Source organism: Hippopotamus amphibius, chromosome 7, assembly GCF_030028045.1.
Source record: "Hippopotamus amphibius kiboko isolate mHipAmp2 chromosome 7, mHipAmp2.hap2, whole genome shotgun sequence".
NCBI classification, from domain to species: Eukaryota; Metazoa; Chordata; class Mammalia; order Artiodactyla; family Hippopotamidae; genus Hippopotamus; species Hippopotamus amphibius.
In genome coordinates, this window is record NC_080192.1 from 18409153 (window position 1) to 18433135 (window position 23983).

The following is a 23983-nucleotide window of genomic DNA, read 5'->3' on the forward strand; positions in this document are numbered from 1 at the left end:
GAGGAAAATAAAAACCTCTGCATTAAAAGAAGCAGAAGGAAAAAATACACCAGCACACACATGGTGATTGTGGGGGCACTGTGAATGGTTTTCATTTTTCTCTACTCTTATCTTCCTAAATGTCTTCCATTATCAAACATCATTTTGAAGTTTAAAACATAACTTAAAAAGGAGTAATCTCTTCGACAGACAACACACACAGGTATTAAGTGACCATCATGGAACCAGCAACGAGCCTTGACGCTGCTTTCCCTGAAGAGAGGAAGACAAAGAATGCAAAGTAGATAAGAAGAGTCTCACCATCATAAACACTGGAAAACAAGAGATGCTGTAAATCTCATGCACGAACGGTCACGTGAGACGCTGCTGAGGACCACTGCTGTTCAGAGGTGGGGGGGGGTGAGCTGGGCAGGCTCTTCTGGGAAGTGGGGCATGGCTGCACCTCAGGAGAGGGTGGGGGGACTGGGGAGTCCACGCACACGTCCGAGAAATCAACGGAGGTGGGAAAGCAGAAACGTCGGATTGGCAAAAGGTTATTGAGGGACTGGTCTAGAGAGTGGATACACGCAGAGGGGATACAGGCGTCCCATCAAGTTGTGGCAAGAAATGTATAGAACTCCTGTTTGTAAGTTTTTATCTTTATGGGTATAACTATTATTTGCTATGTATGCTTTTTAAGGTAAATCGGGTATCTTATATGCAAATATATGCACACGTATACAACTTTACATGATGGGGCAAGACCTTATAAAAGAGAGTGGTTAATCTTCTATACTTGGTATTGGGGTAGCACCTCCCTGCGCCCCCATCCCTGACATATTAACCCAAACGTGGTCCGTCTTTTAAAAGAGACATTCATGATAATTAGGATTTGTGCCTGTTGGGAATACCTACAAGTTTTCAAGCCACCTAGTAACACTAGGGAGGGCAATCCTAGCTATGGCCTGTTTTATTTCTTACAAAACCCTATAAAAAGTCCTTTCTCTTCCTCTACCTCCCCCATCAGAATGCTTTGCAAATTTGTGTGCAGAAAGGATGACAGAGCAGAAGGGCATAGCTACTCTTATGGGTTGAATTGGGCACCTCCAATCCCTCACCCCAGTACTTCAGAATGTAACCTTATTTAGAAAAAGGATTGTTAAAATTAGTTAAGATGGGGTCACACCGGAGTCGGGTGGGTCCCTAATCCAATATGATTGGTGTCCTTATACGAAGGGGAGATTTGGACACAGACATGCACACAGGGAGAATGCCATGCGAACATGAAGGCAGAGATTAGGGTGATGCCCGTAAAAGCCGAGGAACACCAAGCACTACCAGCAAAGCACCCAGAGCTGGGGGACAGGCACGGAACAGATGTGTCATCATAGCCCTTTGAAGGAACCAAACCTGCTGACCCCTTGACCCTGGACCTCTAGCCTCCAATCCTGCGAGACAACACATTTTTGGTGTTCTATGACACCCAGTTAGTGATACTTCATCACAGCAGCCTTAGCAGGCTAATACCGATCCCAAGAAATTGTTTTTCTTTCTCAGATGCAATCTGGCAACTCAAGTGAGTCAAAAACGAATGGAATTGTTGGCAAATGCTTGGCAAGACGTAAGAATGCAGTGAGTTCTTCCATGATTAGGACTTTTTCATGGCTGCAATCCTATTACAGTTGCCATCACCTCCCCTGGAGCTGATTAATTCCTTAGAAGTAGATTTCTCTGCCTCAGTCTCCCTTAAATGAGGTTAAGTGAAAGTGACCAACAAACTGTAGAGTGTTATAGAGAAATATAGAGTGTGGTCAAGGGTGGCAATCAAGAGGGCAGTTCTGGAGTCAGACTGTCTGGGTGCGAATCTCACCCCATGACTTGGTTTCTGTGTGATATAATTTAATCTCTCCATGCCTCAGTTTCCTCTTTTATAAGATGGAATGATAATCGTACCTAGGTGGTCACAAAAGCAAAAATAAGCAAGTGGGACTACATCAAATTAAAAAGCTTCTATATGGCAAAGGAGACCATCAAAAAAATGAAAAGACAACCTATGGGATGGGAGAAAATATTTACAAGTCATAATCTGATAAGGGGCTAACATCTAAAATATATAAAGAACTCATACAACTCAGCAGCAAAAAACCCGAACAATCCAATTTAAAAAATGGGCAGAAGATCCGAGGGGACATTCTTCCATAGAAGACATACAGGTAACCAACAGGTACCTGAAAAGATGTTCAACATCACTAATCATCAGAGGAATGCAAATCGAAACCACAATGAGATACTACCTCATGCTATCATCAAAAAGAAAAGAAATAGTAAAGTGTTGGCAAGGAAGCGGAGAAAAGGGAACCCTGGTGCACTGCTGGTAGGAACGTAAATTGGTGTAGTCACTGCGGAAAAGAGTATGGAGGTTCCTCAAAAAATTAAAAATAGGACTACCATATGTTCTAGCAATTCCACTTCTGGGAATTTATCTAAAAAAAAGAGGGGAAACACTAACTCGAAAAGATATCTGCACCCCCATGTTCACTGCGGCATTACTTACAATAGCCAAGACATGGAAGCAACTGAACTGCTCATCAACAGATGAACGGATAAAGAATACGTGGTGTATGTATACATTAAAATATTATTATGCCAAAGAAAGAATGAAATCTTGCCACTTGCAACATCATGGATGGACCTTGAGGGCTTCATGTTAAGTGAAATAGGTGAGAAAAAGACAAATACCATATGATCTCACTTATATGTGGAATCAAAAACAAACAAACAAAACCAGGCTCACAGATGAGGAGAACAGATTGGTGGTTGCCAGAGGCTGGGGGGGAGGGGGGGTGCTGGGGTGGTGAGGGTAAATGGGGTCAAAAGGTGAAAAAAAATTGTACCTACATCATAGGTTTGTTGTGCCAATTAACCCTTTCCCACTGCTACAAATGAGCAAAGAGCTGCAGTAAGTTCTAGCCAAAGTACTTCTGTGTCTCGGGACAAAAAACCCACTGAGAAATCCTGCTTCGTCTTTGTTCTCCACCTCATCACACCTACCTGCCCGGGCCCGACGTACAAACAGGTTGCATTGTGGTGGCAGCCACCAGCACCGGCCAGCAGGCAGGTGTTGACCTCTGAGCAGTCTCTTCCATCGCCGGTCCATCCCTGCCGGCACACGCAGGTGTGGGCCCCCCTGCCGGTCCTGATGCAGTCTGCCTACAGGAGGAAGAGCAGCAGCGAAACCCCAGTCCAGCTGCGTGATTCCAAGTGCAAAACAAAGATTTCCAGAGGTACGCTGAAGAAGCATATACGTGCATGGACTGCACAGGCAATGATTAAAACACATTTGCGTTGAGATCAATGGAAAGATAAGATGATGTAAAGAACAAATTTGCTTGCTGTTGGCCGGCTAATGGCCACCGTCACTAACCTCACTGCTATTTATTGAGCCAGGGACTGTTCTGAAAGTTTTGTAGGTATAAGCCATCATCTTGAGGAAGGTACTGCGATTATCTCTATTTTACAGATAAGGAAACTGAGGCTCAGAGGAGTTAAGTGACTTGCCCAAGGTCACACAGCTGTAAAGAGGCATGAACCCGGGTCTCTATGATGCCTTAGCCCAAGCTCCCATCTGTACCAATTCCAGGCCTTTCAGGATGACCACACCAGGAGGCTGAAGGACAGAGTGAGAGGTGCAAGGTAAGTTGTCCAGATGAGGCTGAGTGGGTGGGGCTTGCCCAAGGGCAGTATGAAGGGTTGGGCAAGTCATTTGCATCTGAGTTCATCCTCAGAGCCAGGGGAAGTTCCCAAAGAGACTTCAGCATGGGGGAAACATGAGCTGATCTACTCTGGCTGTGGGTAGAGCCAAGAGGAGCATCAGGGAGAGCAGTTATTAAACTGTGGGTGAGGAATGAAGGTGACCTTGGCCGGGTGGTGGTGATGATATTCAAAAGGTATTAATGAAAGCAACAGTCAGTTTGGGCTACAGCCCTGACACTAATAGAATGTAAGGCAAGTCACTTAAGGTCCCTGAGCCTCAGTTTCCTGATCAGTAAAATGGGGATAAACCACATCTGCTTCATTGGGTTTGTGGGAGGAGCAAATGAGATCACATACATGAAAGTCGCTGGTAAGCTGTAATGCTTGAATCAGAAGTTTATTACTAATGATCTCCAACATCTGATTCTCTGGCTGTGTTTTTAGGAGCCCCCCCCACCCCCCCGCACATATGGACCTGGGGCACCCCCAGCACATGTGGACTTAGGAAGCGAAGGTTCACAGAAGGCACCTGGCACCGCCTTTAAAACGCAGGGATCAAGCACATGTGCCTCATGTGATGAAGTCATCCGACACTGCCTTTTGGAAGGTCTTCCCTCAGGATTTCCTAAAAAACCTGGCAGCTTGGAAATAAAGAACCCACACTCACATTGCGGCTGCAGCCTCCTCGGGTTAATCCCGAACAAGGGTCCATCTCTGAACAGAGGTTTCCATCCCCTTCATACCCTGCTTTGCAAACACAGCTGCAAAGAAGAGTGAGCACACAAAGTCAGCCCCAGAAACATAAGCACCAACCATCCCCCTCCCCCACAAGAAGACCTGCCAGGCGCAGGTGAGCCGGTTCACGGCCGGATGGCTTGACACTCTGCCCTAGTGGGGGCAGCCGTGTACCACGGTGGTCACAGGCACTCCTGGCTCTGCAGTCAGACACACGTGGGTGGGAATCCAGGCCTCACCTCTTAGCAGTTGTGTGACCCTGAGTGAGTCCTTTAACCTCTGGGAGGCTGTTTCCTCACCTGGAAAATGGGTCTAACATCTCCCCCGTAAAGCTGTAATACAGAGTAAACGCACATGGAGCGTTTAGCAGGGCACTTGCTCACACTTGCACCTTCTCAGGCTCGACATCGGGCGGCTTCTCTGCTCTTATGGGGCTGGAATCTGTCTCTCTGTACCTCAAGTCACTGTCTCTGGTTCAGCAGAGAACAAAGCTCTCTCTCTTTTGTGTGACAGTTCTTCAGTGATTTGAACATGACCGTCAGGTGAGACCTCCCCTCCCTCCCTTCTCTGGTCTCTCAGATGTTCTTTTTTTTTTAGAGCACAACATTCGCAGGTGCCTGATTCCACGATCCATCGTGCCCTTAGACACTCTTCTCAAACTGCTCCACTGTGATACTTTCACTATTAAATGGGGCCATTCATTTGTCTGGTCACCCAGTACTTACTGAGAGCCCTGTGATGCTGGGACACCCTGGGGCTCCATCACACCCCCACGTCACTACTGCAAATTCCATCATATATGCTTCACAAACATCTAAACAAAATGATTTTTCATGTGTCAAGCATCCTAGAGGAACTAAATACTTTCGCTGGTCCTCAAATGAAGAAATAGACTGATCTGTGTCAACAGTGATTTACCTAAGTTTATGCAGTAAATACAGACCTATGTTGATGATCCTCTGTGGGTGCTTTAAGAGGTTTTGTTTATTTATTTATTTTATTATTATTATTATCATTTTGGCTGCACAGTGAGGCTTGCAGTATCTTAGTTTCCCGACCAGGGATTGAACTCAGACCCAAAGCACCGAGTCCTAACCACTGGACCAGGGAATTCTCTTAAGAGGTTTTAAGGGTGATTTTGGTGACTTGTGACTTCTGCCTTATGCACTGATGTATATACTAACTCCTCAGGAAGAGGCATTTCTACTGTACCACCGCGGAAGAGCAAAGTCATGCCCCCTGCAGACGGCTGGGGAAGACAGATCACAAACAGGTAAGCAGGTGACTAGGTAATTACAAATTAAGAAAAGTACTGCCAAAATAAGGCCAAGAATTCTGCATGTCGTCTGCATTTCCCAGGATATGTTTGTGCATCGTTAATGCCTTTGAACCAGATATTCCCAGAGAGGAAAATTTCCTCTGACATTTTCCCCCCAAGCCCATTGCATATGTTAGATAGCATTAAGAAAAAAAATGGTGGTCCAATGACCAACGATCCAATTTCTTGTAAGATGCCTTTCACAGGGCAGTTGTTATTAACGACTTTAGGAAGTAAAGGCGTTTTTAAAGGGTTGGAAATTTGGTGGGCAAATCTTCATCTCCTTCACACAAGCGATGATAATCGTTGCAGTTTCCATGACTGAACACCTGTGGGGTACGAAGCCCCGGTGATGGGTGCTTTGGCATTCAGTTTTTCTAATTTCCACAACTGCCCTGCTAGGTAGGCAACATCACCCTTACTGTACTGATGATGAAAGTGAGGCTCAGAAAGGTTAAGTATCTGCTCAAGGTCACACAGCTCGTAAGTTTCAAAGCAGGGAATGCTGCAATTTGAGCCCAGCTCAGTCTGAGGTTTTCTCCACAAAAGCTGTGCTGGCAGCTGGAGAGAACAGGTCTTAGTTTACGAAGAGTTTAGTTATGGGTTGGATGTGTCTACAGGTGACACAGTGGCTGTGGGCCGTTCAGGGTGGCACCCTACCCCCCAACCTGGCCTACCTTGCTGTCCCATTGCTGTATTCACAGGTGGCGTGGATGTGACAGAGCTGCACGTAGGGCCCGCACGCTGAGCGCTGCTTGTGGCAGAATCTCCCGGCTGAGCCGGCCCTGCAGGTGCCAGGGAGGCAGGCGCCGTCGCTGTCAATCCTGTTATCGCACGTTCCAAAAACGCATAGACACCCTGAAAGGGAAGGGAGAGGGCCGTTCAGGGCTTGGGGACAAGCTTAGCAATGGGCACATGGGTCATGGAGGACGGGGCCCCTCCCCTCACCCCCCACTCCTGTCAGGGCAGAACCCAGGAAGGCTCTGGGCATTATTTCTCAGCATCTGTCTTGGCAAGAAGAGCTTGGTCACTGGGCTGCCCTGTGTGTCCGTGCGTGGAGTGCAGGGGGAGGGTGGGTTGTGATGGTGTGAAAGAGGCAAGGAGCTCAATTTTCACCTTACTTCATGGTTGGAGAGTTTAGTCTGGAAATTTCTTTTCCTGAAGACATTCTGGAAGTGACTTCTCCTGCCGGCACAGTCTCTGATGTGTAGCTTACATATTTGTTCTTCACTCTCTATCAGCAAACCAGTGCTAACTCATGGTCAGTATTTGCACACTGACCTTGTTCTAGGGGTTGGGCCAGCCTTTATCCTGTACCCTCTCATTCACAGTCACCAGCCTCAGTGACTCAGCCTACTTTTACCATCCCCATTTTCCAGATGAGGAAACTGAAGCCCAGAAAGGTGAAACAAATTGCCTGACTTGCTGGTACATTCCCAAACAGGGACTTGAACTCAGACCTTCAAATTCTATTTCCGTTAGTGACCATGAATAACCAGTAGATCAGTATATCGACTGGCATTTCCACCTGTCTGTTATCTTAAACTTTAGCTGCTAACTTTGCTTTTGATTACAGGTATTTAAAAACTGCGACATGAGCCAGCTTATCAGACTCAGGCTCCTATGCATGTGGGAGTGAAAAGAACACTCTGGAGATCCTCAAAGGCAGGTGGTAAGGATCTGGGGGCTCAAATACGATGAGAAATGAACGAATATGTGGGTTTTGCCCCAGAAGGGACTGATGGGACAGGAGTTAGTGTGGGGGCTTGGAGCCAGCATCCAGGAAAGAGAAACACGGTGAGCGGGGCCTGGAAAAGCACAGCTAGATTTAAAACGAAAAAGACTTTGCACAACCTTTTAAGAAAGCCAGTGCTTAGTTAGCAAGAAAGAAGACCCCAGAAAGAAGAGGAAGCTCCCCTGCGTGAGATGGTGGGTAGCCACAGACCAGAACAAGAGGCTTTGGAGCAGGAAGCCCACCACTCCTGCCCCAGCCTTGGCATCCTGCCCACAAGCCTCATAAAAGTGCCTGTGTCAACAAGCTTTGGAATAAACCTCTATTTGTTTCCGCAAAACCTTATCTGGCAAAAAGAACACCGGACTAGGATCAGCAGTCCCGACTCCGCTGGGCTCTGGCATCGCGTCCCTCTTGTAAAGATCAGGCAAGAGAGGAGAGAGGGTGTGTGTTTTGTAACAGATGAGTGGAGTTAGGAGCGATCGTAATAAGAAGGGCTTACATTTATCGGTTGCTGGCAAGGTGCGTGCTCTGGGCTAACGTCCTAAATTATGACCTAACTTAACAACCTGTGAAGTGGGTACCAACACTATCTTCATTTTATAAATGGGGAAGCTGAGCTTTAATGAGAGACTTTTTCTAAGGTCATGGAGCCAGTAAGTTGCAGGGTGGAGATTTAACTCCAGGTTGGTTTGACTGCATAGCAAGCTCTGATCTATTCGTTTTCTTCTATCAAGTTCCAATCTTAGCTTAGATGGATATAGATGTACAGTTCTACCTATATACTTAAATATTCACATGGTGTTATTTTTAAGAACGTAATGTATTTTCTAAGATTATGTAAGTGCGTTTGTTCAGTGCCTAGTGTTGTGGAACTTTCTACTTGTTCTATGAGCTTCTTGACATTTATGCCACTGAACTTAGCGTAACGGCAACAATACCAACAATAATAGATAATAATAACAATAACAGATAATAATATTGGTAGTGCATACAAGGTGCTAGCCGTTGTTCTAAGCCAAGTGCTTTCCATTTATATCTTGTCGTGCTAACCTTACGAGGTAGTTACTATTACCACCCCCATTTTAAAGATGAGGAAATTGAGGCCTAGAGAGTAACTAACCCAAGGTCACACATTTAGCAAAGGGAGGAGCTGATGGAAGAGGACTGCTTGAAAGGTGGGGAGTCTGTTTCCTGATGTGGAGCCCACAATCATTTCAGGTACGTCTGGAAACCCTAAAAGACTGGTTTGCAAAATGTGGTCTTGGGTCAGCAGTGTTGACATCCCAGGGGACTTGTTAGAGCTGCAAATCCTCAGGGACCACCCAGGCCTCCTATCTCAGAGCTCTGTGCGTGGGGCCGGCAATCTGGCCTGTGCTGCCGTTTGGGACCCAAGTGCTTAAGAAATGCCCTGTGATAAGGGCATCCTCTAAGCCAAGGGCACCTGACACCAGGACGGCACTGCAGTGCCACGGGGACCCTGGCCAAGGGGCAGAAGACAGCTCTGGAAGTGACACTTACTTTTGTCACACCGAGGTCCGTACGTATTGGGGTCCGAGCAGAACTGACACTGGGAGCCTCGGAAGCCATCCTGGCAAACGCACGTCCCGTTGCCCTCGAGGCCGTCGGCGCACTGCGAACAAAAGGCAGGGCCCCTGCAGTTAGGACAACATACACCCCCAGCAAGGAGTCCCAGATGCTTTTGTTTCCTGGTCTGCTTCTTTGATCCAGATTCATTTCTGCTTGACATGACTCTTTGGGACCCCTTGTGAAACGTGGAGTTGTGGGTATCAGGTGGGAAGCCAGGACAGTGACATATGGGGGTCCCAAGGCAGCATTCTGAACTTCATGGGAAGTCTTTGCCGGGTGGGGGGGGTCACAGTGATGACATGGAACCTCTAAACAATGCTTAAGGGATGGCCTGATAAACCACCAACCTTCAGAATGAAGGCCGGCCTTTCTCTCCAGATGCTCACGTGCTCCGCTATGTGACTCCAAACTGCAGTGTTTCTCCCTTCAGTGGGAGCTTTTTACCCCCAGGGCCCCAGCTGTTTCAAGGTTAGTTTTGTATTGACTGACACCCATCAGAATCGGGCTTGGGGCTTGTACAAACCACCCAGCTCAGTGGTTACTTTGTAGCAGCTTTGCCCTATGCCCCTCGTCTATGTGGTGTCCCCACTTAGTGGTCGCGCAGTTTTTCCTTCCTCTTGAAAGAGGCATGTTTTCGATGTGGATTTCTTATATGTGTGGATCCATAATTTCCCCATGTGAATCACAGCTACTTCTACCTTTGTTTGTTTAGCCCTGGCCTCCATGCTAGGTGAGTTGAGTTTTGGCTCTTACATTTCACTAGGTGTTGCAGATGGGCTAAAAAAAGCATTCACTGGGCAGAGCTATTTTTTTTTTTAAGAATAGTAAAATCTTGGCCCTAAAACAACTTGAGATCAGCACAGGCCAACCCTGCTATCTCCCACAGGAGGAAAGTGGGGTCCAGGGAGCCTTGCTGGGTTGCTCAAGGTCATGCTGTCGGCAGTAGGAAAGCAGACCAGAAGTGACATCACTGGACATCCCAGCCCCTGCCCCTCCCCCAGGCAAGAGTCCTTCTCCCGCAGACACCTCTTCTTTTAGCAACCGGTCTGTTTCTTTCACTCCCTGGGAACAGTGGCTGGCATTGTATCATGTCTTGGTTTAGTGGTTTTAAAAATTATTTTTTGACTTGATTTAACACAGGTCAACTTCAGCATTCGTGAAAAAGTAAGCCTCAGTCCTTATCACCTGCCCATTCCCGGAGCACGGATTCAAGAAGCCTCCTGGACACTGGTTGCAGTCGGGCCCGTAGAAGCCTTTGCAGCACTTTGGTATCTGAGAAACAAAATGCATGTTGCCTTTTGGAATCCCAGGCAGTGTGCCAGTTCCTCCAAGGAAATATCAATACATTTTCATTTCCATTAAGATCACAAACAGTACGAGCCCCTCCCACCCTTAGGAGGGTGACTTTTTCTTTCACAGATGCCGGCCTGGCCTGTGCTCGGTCATCTGTTCACCACAAACCCCCCGAGGGCCACCCCTGGCTGCCGGTCCGGCTGTGACACCGTCAGAGCAAGACAGATAAAGGCTTGTGCTCATGGAGCCTGTGTTCTACCTAGTCAGGCAAAAGATGATAAATTAAAAAAAAAAAAAAAAAAGAAAAGAAAAAAGAAAAAAAGGATTTCAGAGAGCGGTAAGTGCTGGGAAAACAAAGTACCGTTATCAAGTGGTGGCAGGTGGGGGCAGAGGTGTGGGGAGACTGGGGGGCCACTGTGGATTGGGTGGGGACAGAGGAGGGAATGGTTGGATGGAGACTTGAGAGATGAGTCAGCCCCGAGAAAACCTGGAAGAATGTTCTGAAGGAGGGAGAGGCAAAGGCACAGGTGCTGAGATGGGAATGAGGGTACGAGACGGGCCAGGGACACTGCAGAGGGTGGGCCGTGCGGGGTAGCGTAAGGGTGTGGGCTCCATATTAAGAGTGATAGGACCTGGGGGATGGAGGGACTCAGGGAGGGGGTGACCTGGCCGCCATGTGGAGACTCTACCCTTTGCTTCCTCTGCAGGAAGACGTGGCCAAGGCCCCTCGGGCAACCTGTGACTCACAGACTCTGGGGCCCGAGAGCTGCCCCGCCCTGCTGGCTTCTGTGTGGGCCTTGGTGGCCTGGATGCGGGCCCAGCTGCACACGCGCCTCACCTTCACGGTGGCATTACAGTATCTGGCACAGCCATTCTTCAGGCTCCTGATTAGGCCAGTATAGACACATTTGCGTACGAAGAGTGCCTGGAAGAAAGCCAATGAGAAAAAGCATCACAGTCTGCATTTTGAGGTCCTCTGGGCATGACTCAGCTTCTATATACACTAGACCAGGGGTCCCCAACCTCCGGGATCTAATGCCTGATGATCTAGGTGGAGCTGATGTAATAATAATATAAATAAAGTGCACAATAAATATCATCCGGAAACCATCCCCCTCACCCCTGGTCCTTGGAAAACCTGTCTTCCATGAAACCGGTTCCTGGTGCCAAAAAGGTTGGGGACTGCTGCACTAGACAATCTACTTCCCTTTTACCATCGGCGCCAGGAAAGAGCACACACCAAACGCAGGGCCCAGGTAGAGCTCAGTCACCCCGTTAAGCCTCTGCTGCCTTGTTGGAAGAATACAGGCCAGGATTTGCACAACGTGGGGCTTATGTACCTTTCTGTCCCCTCTCATGCCCTGGCAGACATTGCTAATCGATCAGAGAACATGTTCCTGTGCATCCCAAAACATGTGGCTTAGCTTCCCCTTCCAATTCATACCCATCCCTAACCAACTCCAATATAGAAATTTTGGAGCCATTAGAGATTTCCCCTAATTTGTACAAAGATCCACCAAACAAAATAGTGATGGTCTGAGTTTTCCTCTTAGGAGTTGTGGGGTGTAGGGGCAGATTTCCTTCTACTCTCTAACCTCTGATACCCACTCAGAATCACCAAGAATTGCCATTTATTGAGAACATACTAGGGCCAGACACATCGCCCATATGAGGTCATCAATCTTCAACTCCATGTGGATATTTCTCACCCCTTTTTTATAGATGAGGAAACTGAGGCCCAGAGAGGTTAAATTCTTTTTCTAAGGAATACTGCTAGCAAGTGGCAGGTCAAGAGAATGGGTCTTACCACCTACTAACTTTAGGATCTCAGAGGCAAGTCATACTGTCTAGTGGGCCTCAGTCGCCCAATCTGTGAAATGGGACAAAAATGCTCATCTCAAGTTTTGTCCTGAGCATTTAGTCCGTGGCTCAAATTTTATGTTAGATAAAATTGATATGGAGGTACTCCTTCATCTTAGGCTCTTACTCAAGAAGAAAGCAATGAAAACTTCACAGGCAGTAAAATCCTAAGATCGTAGATGTTTAAAGGAATTCTGAGGTCAATGAGGAAAGACTATTCACCCTTTTGCTGGCTGTTGGGATAATTAGCCAAGTATGGACCATGGGAGCCTGGGAGGGGCAGTTCGGGGCTCTCCTGGTTCTGACCCATGTGTCTCACTTCTTCCTTTCCTCTCTCCCTCCTCCTTCGTTGGGCTGAGGCAATGTAGGACCATGGTCTGCGCGAACCAGCTGCGTGACCTTGTGTGAGGGCTTTGATGTTTCCTCGCCTTAGTTCTCAGTTTACACACTGGTTGTGATAGCGTGGCCCCCTCGCAGGTTTGCTGCGTGAAGCACTTAGAACAATATCTGGCACACAGCAACCACTGGAATGCCAGTCACCACGGCTTCCTCTTCCCTCCTCCCTCTCCATATCCCCTGTTTGACAGCATCCTGCAGGACTCAGGGGTGATGGCTTCATTGAGCAAAATAAATATCTGAACACCTGTGCCCATTTAATTTTAATGTTTTTCTTTATGAAATGCTCCACAATAGAACTGCGTTAAAGAACTCATCACCTTCTTTAGTGATCTAGTGAGGAATGAACTGTCTGGCTGGGAAGTTCTTTCCTAGGATGAATTTAGAGGCAGGAATTGCTATCATCAATTTTATCTTAGAACACGTTGCTTTTGCTACCAGTACTTACTTGGCATATAAACCATGGATTGTTGTACAGTGGTCTGTTTTCCTTTTTAGATGAGAGCTTCTCAAGACAAAAACCAAGCCAAACCAAACAATACCTTATTCATCTTTATGCCTCTGGAACCTGCTCTACAATCCTCAACAGACGTGTATGGAATTCAAGCAAGCTTGACAAGGTTTTGATAGTCCTAGTGTCATTTTCTTGATATTTCTTATATTTCTCTCCAGAATGATGCTTGGGGAGAGCAGATTCAAATGAAGGTGAGCAGAACATGCCACCCCCAAATATGCCATTTTGGCATATGGATGATTTTGAACTAAAGACACTTGAAAAATAGCAGATACAAAAAAATAAAAAAACACAAAAACACAAAATTCTGTCAGTTTAAGATGTACAACATAGTGGTAATGATTTGATGTAGGTATATATTGTGAAATATATTTCACAATTTAGTTACTTTTCCACAGTTACCTGTCTTTGTTGAACCTACTATATAAGCACTTGGGTTTTCCTATTTCTCTGGGTCTTTATTCTTCTATGGAAGCTCCTATGTACAAGTAAAAATCTGTGCTTTTTTTGCTGTTAATTAGTCTTATATTCTTTTTTTTTTTTTTTTATTGGCACACGGGCTTAGTTGCTCCGCTGCATGTGGGATCTTCCTGGAGCAGGGATCGAACCCGTGTCCCCTGCATTGGCAAGCGGACTCCCAACCACTGCGCCACCTAGGAAGCCCTGTTAATTAGTCTTAATGTCAACTTAATTCTCAGGCCCAGGAAGAGATGGCAAGAGGGTGGAGGTAAAGTTTTGCCTCTTTTATTCAAACACTGAATTATATTTAAGAGGGAAAGTAAAGAGGGAACATCTACTGAATGTCTATTTGATTTAGGCATCGTGCTTGGGTTTTTAGCTATGCTAATCCTGCTTCTGCTGTTGTTATTATTATTTGCAGATAAGAAAATTAGAGTAAAAATGTGAAGCAACTTACCTTGGATAAAAGAGCAAGGACTCAAACACAGATGTGTAGGTGGTCTTTCTACCATCTCCCCAAATATAAGAGGCTAAGAGCTAACCTTATATTATCCCAGTTGGAATGAATAGCTTTTAAGAGGGAAGATGGAAAGGATGAGAAACCACACCAGAGGGTGATATGTGCTTCCCTGAAGCTGTCACACTCACCGTGGGCTCGGAGTCGGCAGGACATTTGCTCCAATACACCAGGGAACAGCTCACACAGGTGCCCTGCAAGGAAAGACAGAAGGTCAGTACAGGCATCCCTGTAAGAAGGAGCAGCGGGCCACCGTGTCTGGCCTCATGTGTCCTCCCTGTGAAGCAGGTCCCCTAGTGCACCACTCTTGGCCTCTCTCCCTGCCCCCACTGCCTCCTCCCCAGAGAGGAGGAGTGATGTCAGTGCCAGAGGAGTTTGGGAGAGCAGCCCTTTCCTCTTCCTCTTTCAGGGTCAGACCATCCACGGGCCTCAGGCTTCTGGTCGGCCCCTGGCTATGTAGAGAGGCACCTGTCCCTGAGGGGACGCTGCATTTGCCCACCTGTGCCAGGGACGAAGTATTAGCACTGGCCACACACTCAAGTCCCTGTTCTCCAATTAGCTTAGTAGTAACAAGGCTGAACATTGAATCCCTGCCTTTCTGTCTCCCGGGCTTCTCCCTCCACAGGTTCTGAATTCAGGAGGAAGAAAAGGGGTGTGTGCCTCCAAATCTCTCCAGATCCTTTCTCTGACCTTCTCTACTGGGTTCTGTGCTCCAGCAGCTAAACCTTGGAGGATGGTCTCTTGGGCTCCTTCACCAGTTTCCAATTGGTCTTGGTGAGGTGCCAGCAGGATATTGGTGGGTAGGAGGAGGACAAGGTCAAGGTATTTTTTTCCTGCTCCCTCTCTGCTCAATCACCATCTCTATAGCTCCTGACGGGCACCTCTTCTTCCATTCTCCCCACTCTCACTGGGTTCAGGTAACGCCAGCCCCTTCCCACCCTTGACTCTGGTGGTGACGGTTTCCTGCCAGCGCTTCTTCTTGGATGCCCCAGCACCACTTGCCTGTTTCGTCAGCCCCGCCCACCCCTCTGCAGCAGCTTCTTCATTAAACTCTCTTCATCTGGACCATTGGGATAAATTCTGTTTTCTGCAGGGACCCTAACTAGTACAGAGACGTATTAATTAAGCCTCTAAAATTCAAACTTTCATGCCCAAAGGCGGCTATGGGCCCAGCCTGCTGAAAACTGAGACATCTAGGAGGGACCAACTCCTACTGTTTACTGGCCCTCAGTACTTTCCAGAGAATGCATTTGTACTTTTAATAGAGCTAGTCAAAACCATCCTAAACCACGCAGAGCAGACCGATTTGACTTTAAACCCACAGAAAATAGTAAAAGAAGACCTATCTTGGGAGCCCTTCTCCCTATTTAACCAAAATGCTTTGGGTTGCGGCTCAAACCCACATCTTAATTCTTTTCTTTGGGGAGATGGAGAACAAGTTCCTGAACGACCTGCAGAAAAGACTCAACACGAATCAATAATTAGGCTTGTTCAGAGTTTCCCCCCACCAAGCAGCTGCTTGCTGTTCAAGTTCAGAGAATGAAGCTCATGGAGGTCAAGGGCAGCCCTAACTCCCTGCCTTGTTGCAGAGTGGCGTTGTTCCTGGTTGTTCAAAATCTTGTTGAAATTTAGTTGCTCTGATTAAAACCAGCTGAGCCAAAAAGTTGCAGGGGAAACAGGAAACCTTGACTTTGGACTTCTGGCTTCTAGAACTGAGAGAGAATAAATTTTTGTTGCTTTAACCCACTTAGTTTGTGGTAACTTGTCATGGCGGCTCTAGAAAACGAATATACCAGGGTAGCAACTATCAGTGTGGAAACTCCCCCAGGAACTGTGGTTCACGTTTGATGAGATGAGACTTCAGGCCCTCCTGCCTCCTTATGAAGACAGAAAGACCTTCAGAACGAGGCTACCATGTGAAATTCTCCCCGTCAGCTCCCTCAGAACTGCGAGGAGGGAACGGTCTGCTCTGTGGGGGTTGTTTAGGGTCCTTATTGAGTTTCCTAGTTTTCTTACCAGTTTCATCTCTCTCTTTGTTTCATCACAGCGATGGGGCAGGATTGGGACGATGGAGGGAGGAATGAGGACCCCACTCAGAGTGTAAATCCGGCCGTTTTTAGCAGCCACCTCGGTTTCTTCCACTGCCACATCGTTTGCCAGAATCTGTCCCTGGAAGGAAGCAATGGCATCTTTCATCTTTCTGTACTGGGGAGCACCAGCGGTCCCCAGGCAGATCTGCATGGTGGCGACCTCTCGAAAGAGCCTTCAACTTCACTTCCTACTGAGTGGAAGATTGAGATTAGAAGGGCTTCGCTGGGGGAATTCCCTGGTGGTCCAGTGCATAAGACTCCGAACTTCCAATGCAGGGGGCCCGGGTTTGATCCCTGGTCCGGGAACTAGATCCCACATGCATACCACAACTAAGAGTCCTCATGCTGCAACTAAGAAGCCCACATGCCACAACTAAAAAAAAAAAAAGATCCCGCATACCACAACTGAGACCTGGCACAGCTAGCTAGCTAGCTAGATAAATAAATACATAAATAAATAAATATTGAAAAAAAAAGAAGGGCTTGGCTGACAGGGAAAGATGAACCTGCTGAATGAATTCTTGACTGACTCCAAGCAAGGATGCCCTTGCAGAAATGGTCCTTGCTGGTGCTGGACTGAGGAAGAGGTATAACTATTCCAGCTCTGCAATATATTTGCTGTGAGACCTTGGGCAAATTGTTTTAGCCCTGTGGTGAAATGGGGATCTATTCTTTGAGATACATTTAGCGACCTGGTACTAGACTCTGCTTTAGGATTGGGGGAGATATCAGGGAACAAACGCAGACAAATTCCTGCTTATGTTGCAGGCGAGGGAGCAGAAAATGAACAAATTAGCAGAGAATTCTGACCTCTACTTTCCTCCCAAATCTGCTCCCCCTGCTATTTTAGTGGCAATGCCATCCTTCTGGTGGCTCCAGGCAGACGCTCAGGAGTCACTTTTGGCTTCCTCTGTCTTCACCCCCCCATCCAATCCATCAGCAAATTCTTCTGGCCTAACCTTCGAAATACCTTCGGAAGTCAACCACTTCTTACCATGTCTCTGCGACCACCCTGCTTAGAGTCACTATCATTCGTTTTATTTAAATTAGAAAAAAATTTTATACAGTGTCTAAAGATTTGCCTCTCTCTCTCTCTCTCTCTCTTCCCGCGGAGCAGCACGTAGGACCTCCGTTCCCCGACCAGGCATCAAACCCGCTCCCCCCGCATTGGAAGTGCGGAGTCTTACCCCCTGGACCGCCAGAGAAGTCCTAAAGCTTACTTTCCATTCACGGTTATTAGAAAACACTGGCTCTAATCCCCGTGTTGTACAACACATGCTTGAGCCTCCCTCAGCCCCAGCAGGGAGCACCCCTCCTCCCCCACCCCCACTGTGCCCCTTGCCCTGTCCCCCCACTAGTCACCACCATGCTTCTCTGAGTTACTACATTCACCTCCTAACCAGTCTCCCCAAACATCTGTCTGATCACGTCACTGCACGGCTCCAAATCATCCAACGGCTTTCGCGTTCTTAGGCCACGTGCAACCTGACCCCACCTCTCCTTCTCCCTCTTACCGTCTTGACCTCCTCCCACCTCTCTCCTTCCCTCCATTCGTTCTGGCCCTGAGGACCTTGTTGTTCCTCAGCCAGGTCTGCACGCTGCTTGCTTCGCACCTTCGCACTTTCTGTTTCCTCTCTCTGGAATGCCCTCTCCCCAGGTATTCACATTGCCTGTTCCTTCATTTCCACCAGGTCTTTGCTCACATATTTTCTTCTCCATGAGGATTTCTTAGACACTTTATCTAAAACATCAGCCCCACCCCCACTTTCTATTTCCCATCCTTGCTTTGCTATTTTTCACCTTAGCACACACCACACTCTGATATATGATATATTTAACTTATTTGTTTATTATCTATTACCCTACGTACTAGAATGAAAGCTCTATGCTACTAGGGACTTTTATCTGTTTGCTCACTAGCCCAACCTTGAGGACCCAGAATGGAGTCTGGCACGTCTTAGGCACTCAGTAGAAACTTGCTGAGGGACTTCCCTGGCGGTCCGGTGGTTAGGATGTGGCGCTTTCACGGATGTGGGCCCGGGTTCAATCCCTGGTTGGGGAACTAAGATCCCGCAATGCGTGCAGCATGGCCCCAAAACCAACCAACCAAAACCGAACGAACAGAAACTTGCTGAAAGGATGAGAGGGCATCACCATCGCCATCAGCAGTGAATCAGCAGGAGACATACTCTCTATGCGGCCACGTTTCTGCTTATGTTACAACCCCGAGAAGTTAGCTGAGTAATACTCTGAGTCTCTTACATAAGTCACGTTCCCTTCCACCTCAGGTGCAGCCTTTGCACCTGATCTCCCTTCTGCCTGCAACTCTCTTCCACTCCTCTCTGCCTAAGTTCACACTACGCACCCTTTGACACTTGGCCAAAGCATCACCTCCTGACTGAGGACGTCTAGACCCCCAGATCTGCTCGGTCTCCTGCTGTGAGCTCCCACAGCCCTCTTAACTTCCTTTTGGGTCCCCTGTTTATAACTGTTATTAAATCATTAACTGGTCACTAATTTAGTTGCTTAAAGTCTGCTTTCCTTGCTGGGATGTAAGCCTGTCTTTTTCACTGCTTTATTCTTGGCTTCTAGTTCAGACTCGCACATGGAGTAGCTCAGCAGATATCTGCTGAAAGACATAACAAACGAATGAAATAATCATAAAGATTTAGAGCCTGTGAATTAGTGCTGAGGTAGGATAACAGTGAAAACCAGAGGAAAAATGCACACGAGCAGTGACACCAGCGGTAGCGTTTTCACCTACGTTGTCGGTGGTTTTAAACTGTATGATCTGGTTGGCCATGGTCCTGATGTGAGGGGTCGAAATGAGGGCGGCCACTTCCAGCTGCAAGAACAAGAGAACAATAGAGACACTGAGAGCAGCACCCGAAGTCCTCACTGGAAAAAACAGCTTGAAAGCTTATGAGATAAGGGATGGGAGCTTTGCTGTCACGAGTTTTTGTGGCTTGGAAGATGTCTTTGATGACAGGCTCATTATTCACTGCTCAGCGTGTGCTCAGAGCTACAGATAAAGGACAATTGTCACACATTCTTGAGCACTAAAATACTAGAATTTAAGGTCAGATGTCTTGAAAGCAGGGAAAGAATAGGGCAGGAAAGTGGGGCTGACCTGGGTAAATGGGACAATGTGGTATCTGACGAGTTCCAGAAGCTTCCGAGATCCCTGCAAAGGAATCAAAATACTTGTTTAGTCACTGAGGAAAACACAGATTTCTCTTGTGCAAACTTCCTCAAATGACTCCGGACACTTGGTCAAGAAAAATAAACGACTCATTATCCCTTTATTGGGACGTCCAGGATGAGAAAAACCCCACCCCTCAAATAGCTAACAGTCACCCAATTTTTACTTTGTGGCAGGGGAAAATATTATATGCACATCTCATTTAAGCCTCCCCAAAGCCCTGTGAGGTGGGGATACCACTGACTGATTATCTGCGCGATAACACTGAGTTTTAAAGCCATGTCCAAGGTCAGAAAGCTAACTTAGGATATAAGCCAAAGAAGTAACTCAAGCTCTCAGTCCCTCTGCTCCATCACCTTTCTCCACGTCTAAGGCTACATTCTGCATTTTCTAAGACAGCCTCGGTTTATGATTCTGTTTTACTCTTTCCATAAATAGCCATGTGCTCGTCAGACCAGGTACCGGTTATTTAGGATCATACAATCCTTGCTAGGAATATCTGGCCAGGACCCTTTCTCTTCTGTGTTCTCGTGGTACATGCTCATCCCGCCTTCAAGGTCCTTTCCAAGGTTTCTCACGCTTCAGGAAACGGAAGAGAGTCTTGGGGCTCCAAGCAGGATGAGCGGTCCCCGTGGGGGTGCCCTGGAGACAGTGTACGGAATTGGGGAGCACAGGGTTCGCTCTCTCTGGAGGAAGGCAGCAGCAGTAGCGGTCGGCTGTGGTAGGTCTGTAATCTCCCAGCTGAGCCACAAGCTTCGAAGCCCTTAGTGCTGCTACTTCAGTGGCATAGCCGCAGTTACTCTGTCTTGGAAAGGTGAAGGACTGCAAATCAGGATCATGATAACCTCCAAGAGGCTGGCCATGCTAGGGACATGTTCCAACAGCGTGAGGTCCCAGGTGGAAAGAAAGCCCTGCTGAACCCAAGTTCTGTTCACCCAGACTCCTCTCTGCATTTCCCCTTGGGCCCTGTGCCAGGGGAATTACCTTTAAGCAGAAGGACCATTCTGGTTTGTCTAGTACAACCCTGGTTTACACCTATCATCCTGGAAACCCCGTTCACTCTCAAAAGTGTCCTGCTGTGGACACTTGTAAGGCCACCATATCTATACATCAATAGCATTATGTACAGGGCAGGGTTACCAATAAGGATGTTGAAGTTGACTACCAGCTGGCCAGCCCTTGAAGTGATGGTTTCTATAGCCCTGGTTCTATTACTATGAGACTTTGAGTAAATCACTTAGCTTCTGTGTCTTAAGTTCCCCTTACAGCTACTTTATGGTACCCAGAGGTGAGGACTTGCAGGCAGAAGCAATGTCACTGCAAGCGTGGATGCTCAGTGGCAGAAGGGGTGGGAAAAGTGGGGACCGCTGGAAAATATCAGAGCAAAGTAGACTGCAAGCTCCCCGAAGGCAGGGACTGGATCTGTATGGCTTGTTGATCACTGTGGCCCCAGCCAGCATGGTATGGGGCACATGACAGGACCTGCATAAACATTTGTGCCAATATTTACAAGGAGGAGGGGAAGAGTCCTAAGAAGGGCACTGAACTAGACCTCAGGAACCTGAGTTTAATCCTGGTTCTGCTTCTCTGCGACCTTGGGCAAGCCACTCAGCACCTCTAGTCTGCAAAATAACAGGGTTAGTATGGACCCCTTCCAGCTCTCTAATTCTATAGAAAGACTTTATCAACTGGATGATCCCCTTCTAAAGCCTCAAGAATTAATTGGCGTTGGATCCTTTTTACAAGACACAGGAGAATGAAAGTGATCAGTGTCACTCCACCGCCACGTGTGCCTGCCACCTTATCTGGCTGGGGACCATCATCCAGATAGAGTTGAGTCCAGTGTGGCTCACATTGACAGGATGTGCTTTTAGGTGCTGTTGTTGGAGAGCCTTTGGGTGCCGTGCCTACTTTTCTTTATGAGGACATTCACTTCCTACTTGCTGTTTTAGGTGAAAACAAACAAACAACAACAAAAAACGAGCCTTTTGATGCCAGAAACAGAAAGGGAGAGTTTTTCTACCAAGTTGTGACTAAAACTTTGTACTCTGTAAATTCACCTCTTTTTGTCCCATTTCGCTTGCAAGGTCTTTGTGAATTGGCAAGGGCGGGTCTATCTAGCTTGGTGATGAAGTCATAAACGGGTGCTTTTGATCGGTAGCCATGTTCTCTGCAGGCATGGGTTAGTTCAGGACTGAAATTTTGCTTCAGGGAGAAGCAGAAAGATACACTGGAAAGGAAACATTGCATTCCCTAAGCAGAACTGGAAAGCACCCTTCTAATGAAATCAGTTTATTTTCCATTTCATTGGCATAACAGATGGGGATCTTATTGTCTCCAGCTGAGGTTCCTCCCTGAAGCTAAAGCTAAATGATACTATTAAGATGGGTGGAGAGAGAAGGAGCTTCCCATAGGTTGAGGAATTTTAACCTAAAGTGATTCTGGACCAGAGAAAGTGGCAGAAATGATCATTCTATTCCTCACCTAGAAGCTGAAGTGGGAAAACTGTTTTAGACTCAGGATAAAGAGACGAAGTTTTATATTTTTTTGTGAGCAGAAAGATACTGCCTTTGGGAGAAATGAGACTGAGAGCCAGGTGCAGTGCTGTGCTGGTAAATCCTTTCTGTGGGGAAAAATAAGCCCTGATTTATAGCACTGGCCAATTTCCATGGTGTCAGTGTTCCTACCGGAGGCTGATTTCAAGCTTCCGATGGGATCTTACTGAACGGAGCTGGGAAGAGATATAATCTACTCTCGAGAGCCTGAGTGAGGCAGCTCCAGTCATCACTGGAAGGAGTTACAAGGAGAAAGAGAGCAGCTTCCTGAGTAAAGGTGCCTGACAGAGAAGCAGGGAGGCTGATTTTTTCTATCCTAGGTAAAAGGCTTTGTTTTAATTTTAAATGTACCCGATTAGGGGTCTGAGAGCTCCTTTACTATTATTAAAAATATCTGTATCAAATTAGAAGCTATATGCGCTCAGAGAAGCCAAACAATCTCAGAATTTTAATCATTTCCCAGGGGAGAAATGATTACTTCTTTGGCTTTAAAATTAAATCTAAATGGGAGTTCTAAAGAGAAGAATAATAAGTTTTTCTGTAATAGCTAGGTCTCAGGAAACTGCACTGTGCATCATAGTTTTAAAATAACACCCTAGTTTAAAGGCACTGGGAAAACCTGACTTTTTAAGTGGAAACCTGCAGCAAATCTCTACATATCAATATGTTTACCATCCATTTGTAATGTAAGAGATCACCTTCTAACTTATCTCCTTGATACCTAGTTTTTTAATCCAAAGCATTCTGAATGCAAGATATCCTTGTAGGTACCTGAAAATATTCCAGAAAGGGATATGAACTTTTGCATGTGAACCTCTACATCATTCTGGCAACAAGTTTCCAAGTACCAAAAACAGTGTGACCTGGAACACCTGAGTTAGAAAGTTGGTGCTTACTGAAATGTCTACTTGTGGGCCTCATTCCAGTGCCATGAAATCAGAACGCTTGGGGTGAGCTTCTGGAAGCTGCCTATTTAACAAGCTCCATGGATAATTCTTAAGTACACTAAAGTTTGGGGATCACTACTCTCAGAGATTCAGAACCCTTCATTCTGTATAATCAACACTGATCTATAGGAGGTCATAGGAAGTTCTGCCCCATTGCTAAGATGGTAGCAGGATCTCAAGGGCACTGGAAGAAAGTCTGTGGCCCTTCCTGTATTCCACTATTTGACATTCTAATGAAAAAATTCCATAATGAGCTAATCTTCTTTTCAGTTTAAGGCTGTTATTTCTGGAAGAGGAAACACCTTAAATGGTGTCAGTCATTTATACACTAGAGTGAAAGAGTAAACATCTCCTTTCTCGAGGAGGACATGAGAGAATTGAAGGTTTATGATGTAAAAGGAGAGGGTTATTGTGGAGAGAACTGAAAGCCACAGACAGGAGAGTCAGGAGCACCTACAAATAACATTTATTCCTTTTAAGTCTATCCCAGACCTGGGCCAGAAGGCCGTATGTTAGGCTTCACTTTTTAGATGGTTTTAGAGTTGTAAGGAACTTAAAATTTATGATTTTGCTCTTGAGAAATCTTAGAAGAGCCAGGTCAAATCAAACCAGCCATTTAGAGCTGGAGTTGCAAATAGATTTTATTTCCTATGCCCAGTCTGACTGAATGGACTTATAGCTACTTTGAACTCTACTGAGGAGACTGCAGCCACATCCAGGCTTAGTCTCAGAGTACTATGATTGATTAATGATGTCTGCCTTGGTTGCAGAAAGGTAGGGCGTGATACATGTGCTACTTATTTGTCATCCTTAATTTTGTAAATTCAGTCTGTATGGACACAGACTGAAGCAGTGATACTGACATGACATTGTTATCAGTAAGTAGGATACAATACCTCTGAAGAAAGGAGATAATCAAGAGTGCTGTCCTTCATGTTATTCAGTGCTTCATCACTCGGAACAAAAACAGTGTGTGGTCCAGCAACTCCATCCTCATCTAAGGCATGTCCCACAGTGGTTTCCTGTGTTTGAGAAATGAAAAT

General features: G+C 46.6%; 1 protein-coding gene across 1 annotated transcript in view; it reads right to left on the reverse strand.

Annotated features, from left to right (window-relative positions):
- Positions 1-23983, reverse strand: part of STAB2 (stabilin 2) — a 158377-nt gene that overhangs the window by 76267 nt on the left and 58127 nt on the right. Inside the window, exons 15-25 of the mRNA XM_057742828.1 lie at positions 23837-23962; positions 19367-19420; positions 19001-19081; positions 16163-16315; positions 14278-14340; positions 11239-11325; positions 10293-10379; positions 9039-9150; positions 6463-6643; positions 4400-4493; positions 3031-3189 (exon numbers count right to left, since the gene is read on the reverse strand). Of these exons, the coding sequence (XP_057598811.1) occupies positions 3031-3189; positions 4400-4493; positions 6463-6643; positions 9039-9150; positions 10293-10379; positions 11239-11325; positions 14278-14340; positions 16163-16315; positions 19001-19081; positions 19367-19420; positions 23837-23962 (1197 nt within the window). The remainder of the gene's footprint in view (positions 1-3030; positions 3190-4399; positions 4494-6462; positions 6644-9038; positions 9151-10292; positions 10380-11238; positions 11326-14277; positions 14341-16162; positions 16316-19000; positions 19082-19366; positions 19421-23836; positions 23963-23983) is intronic.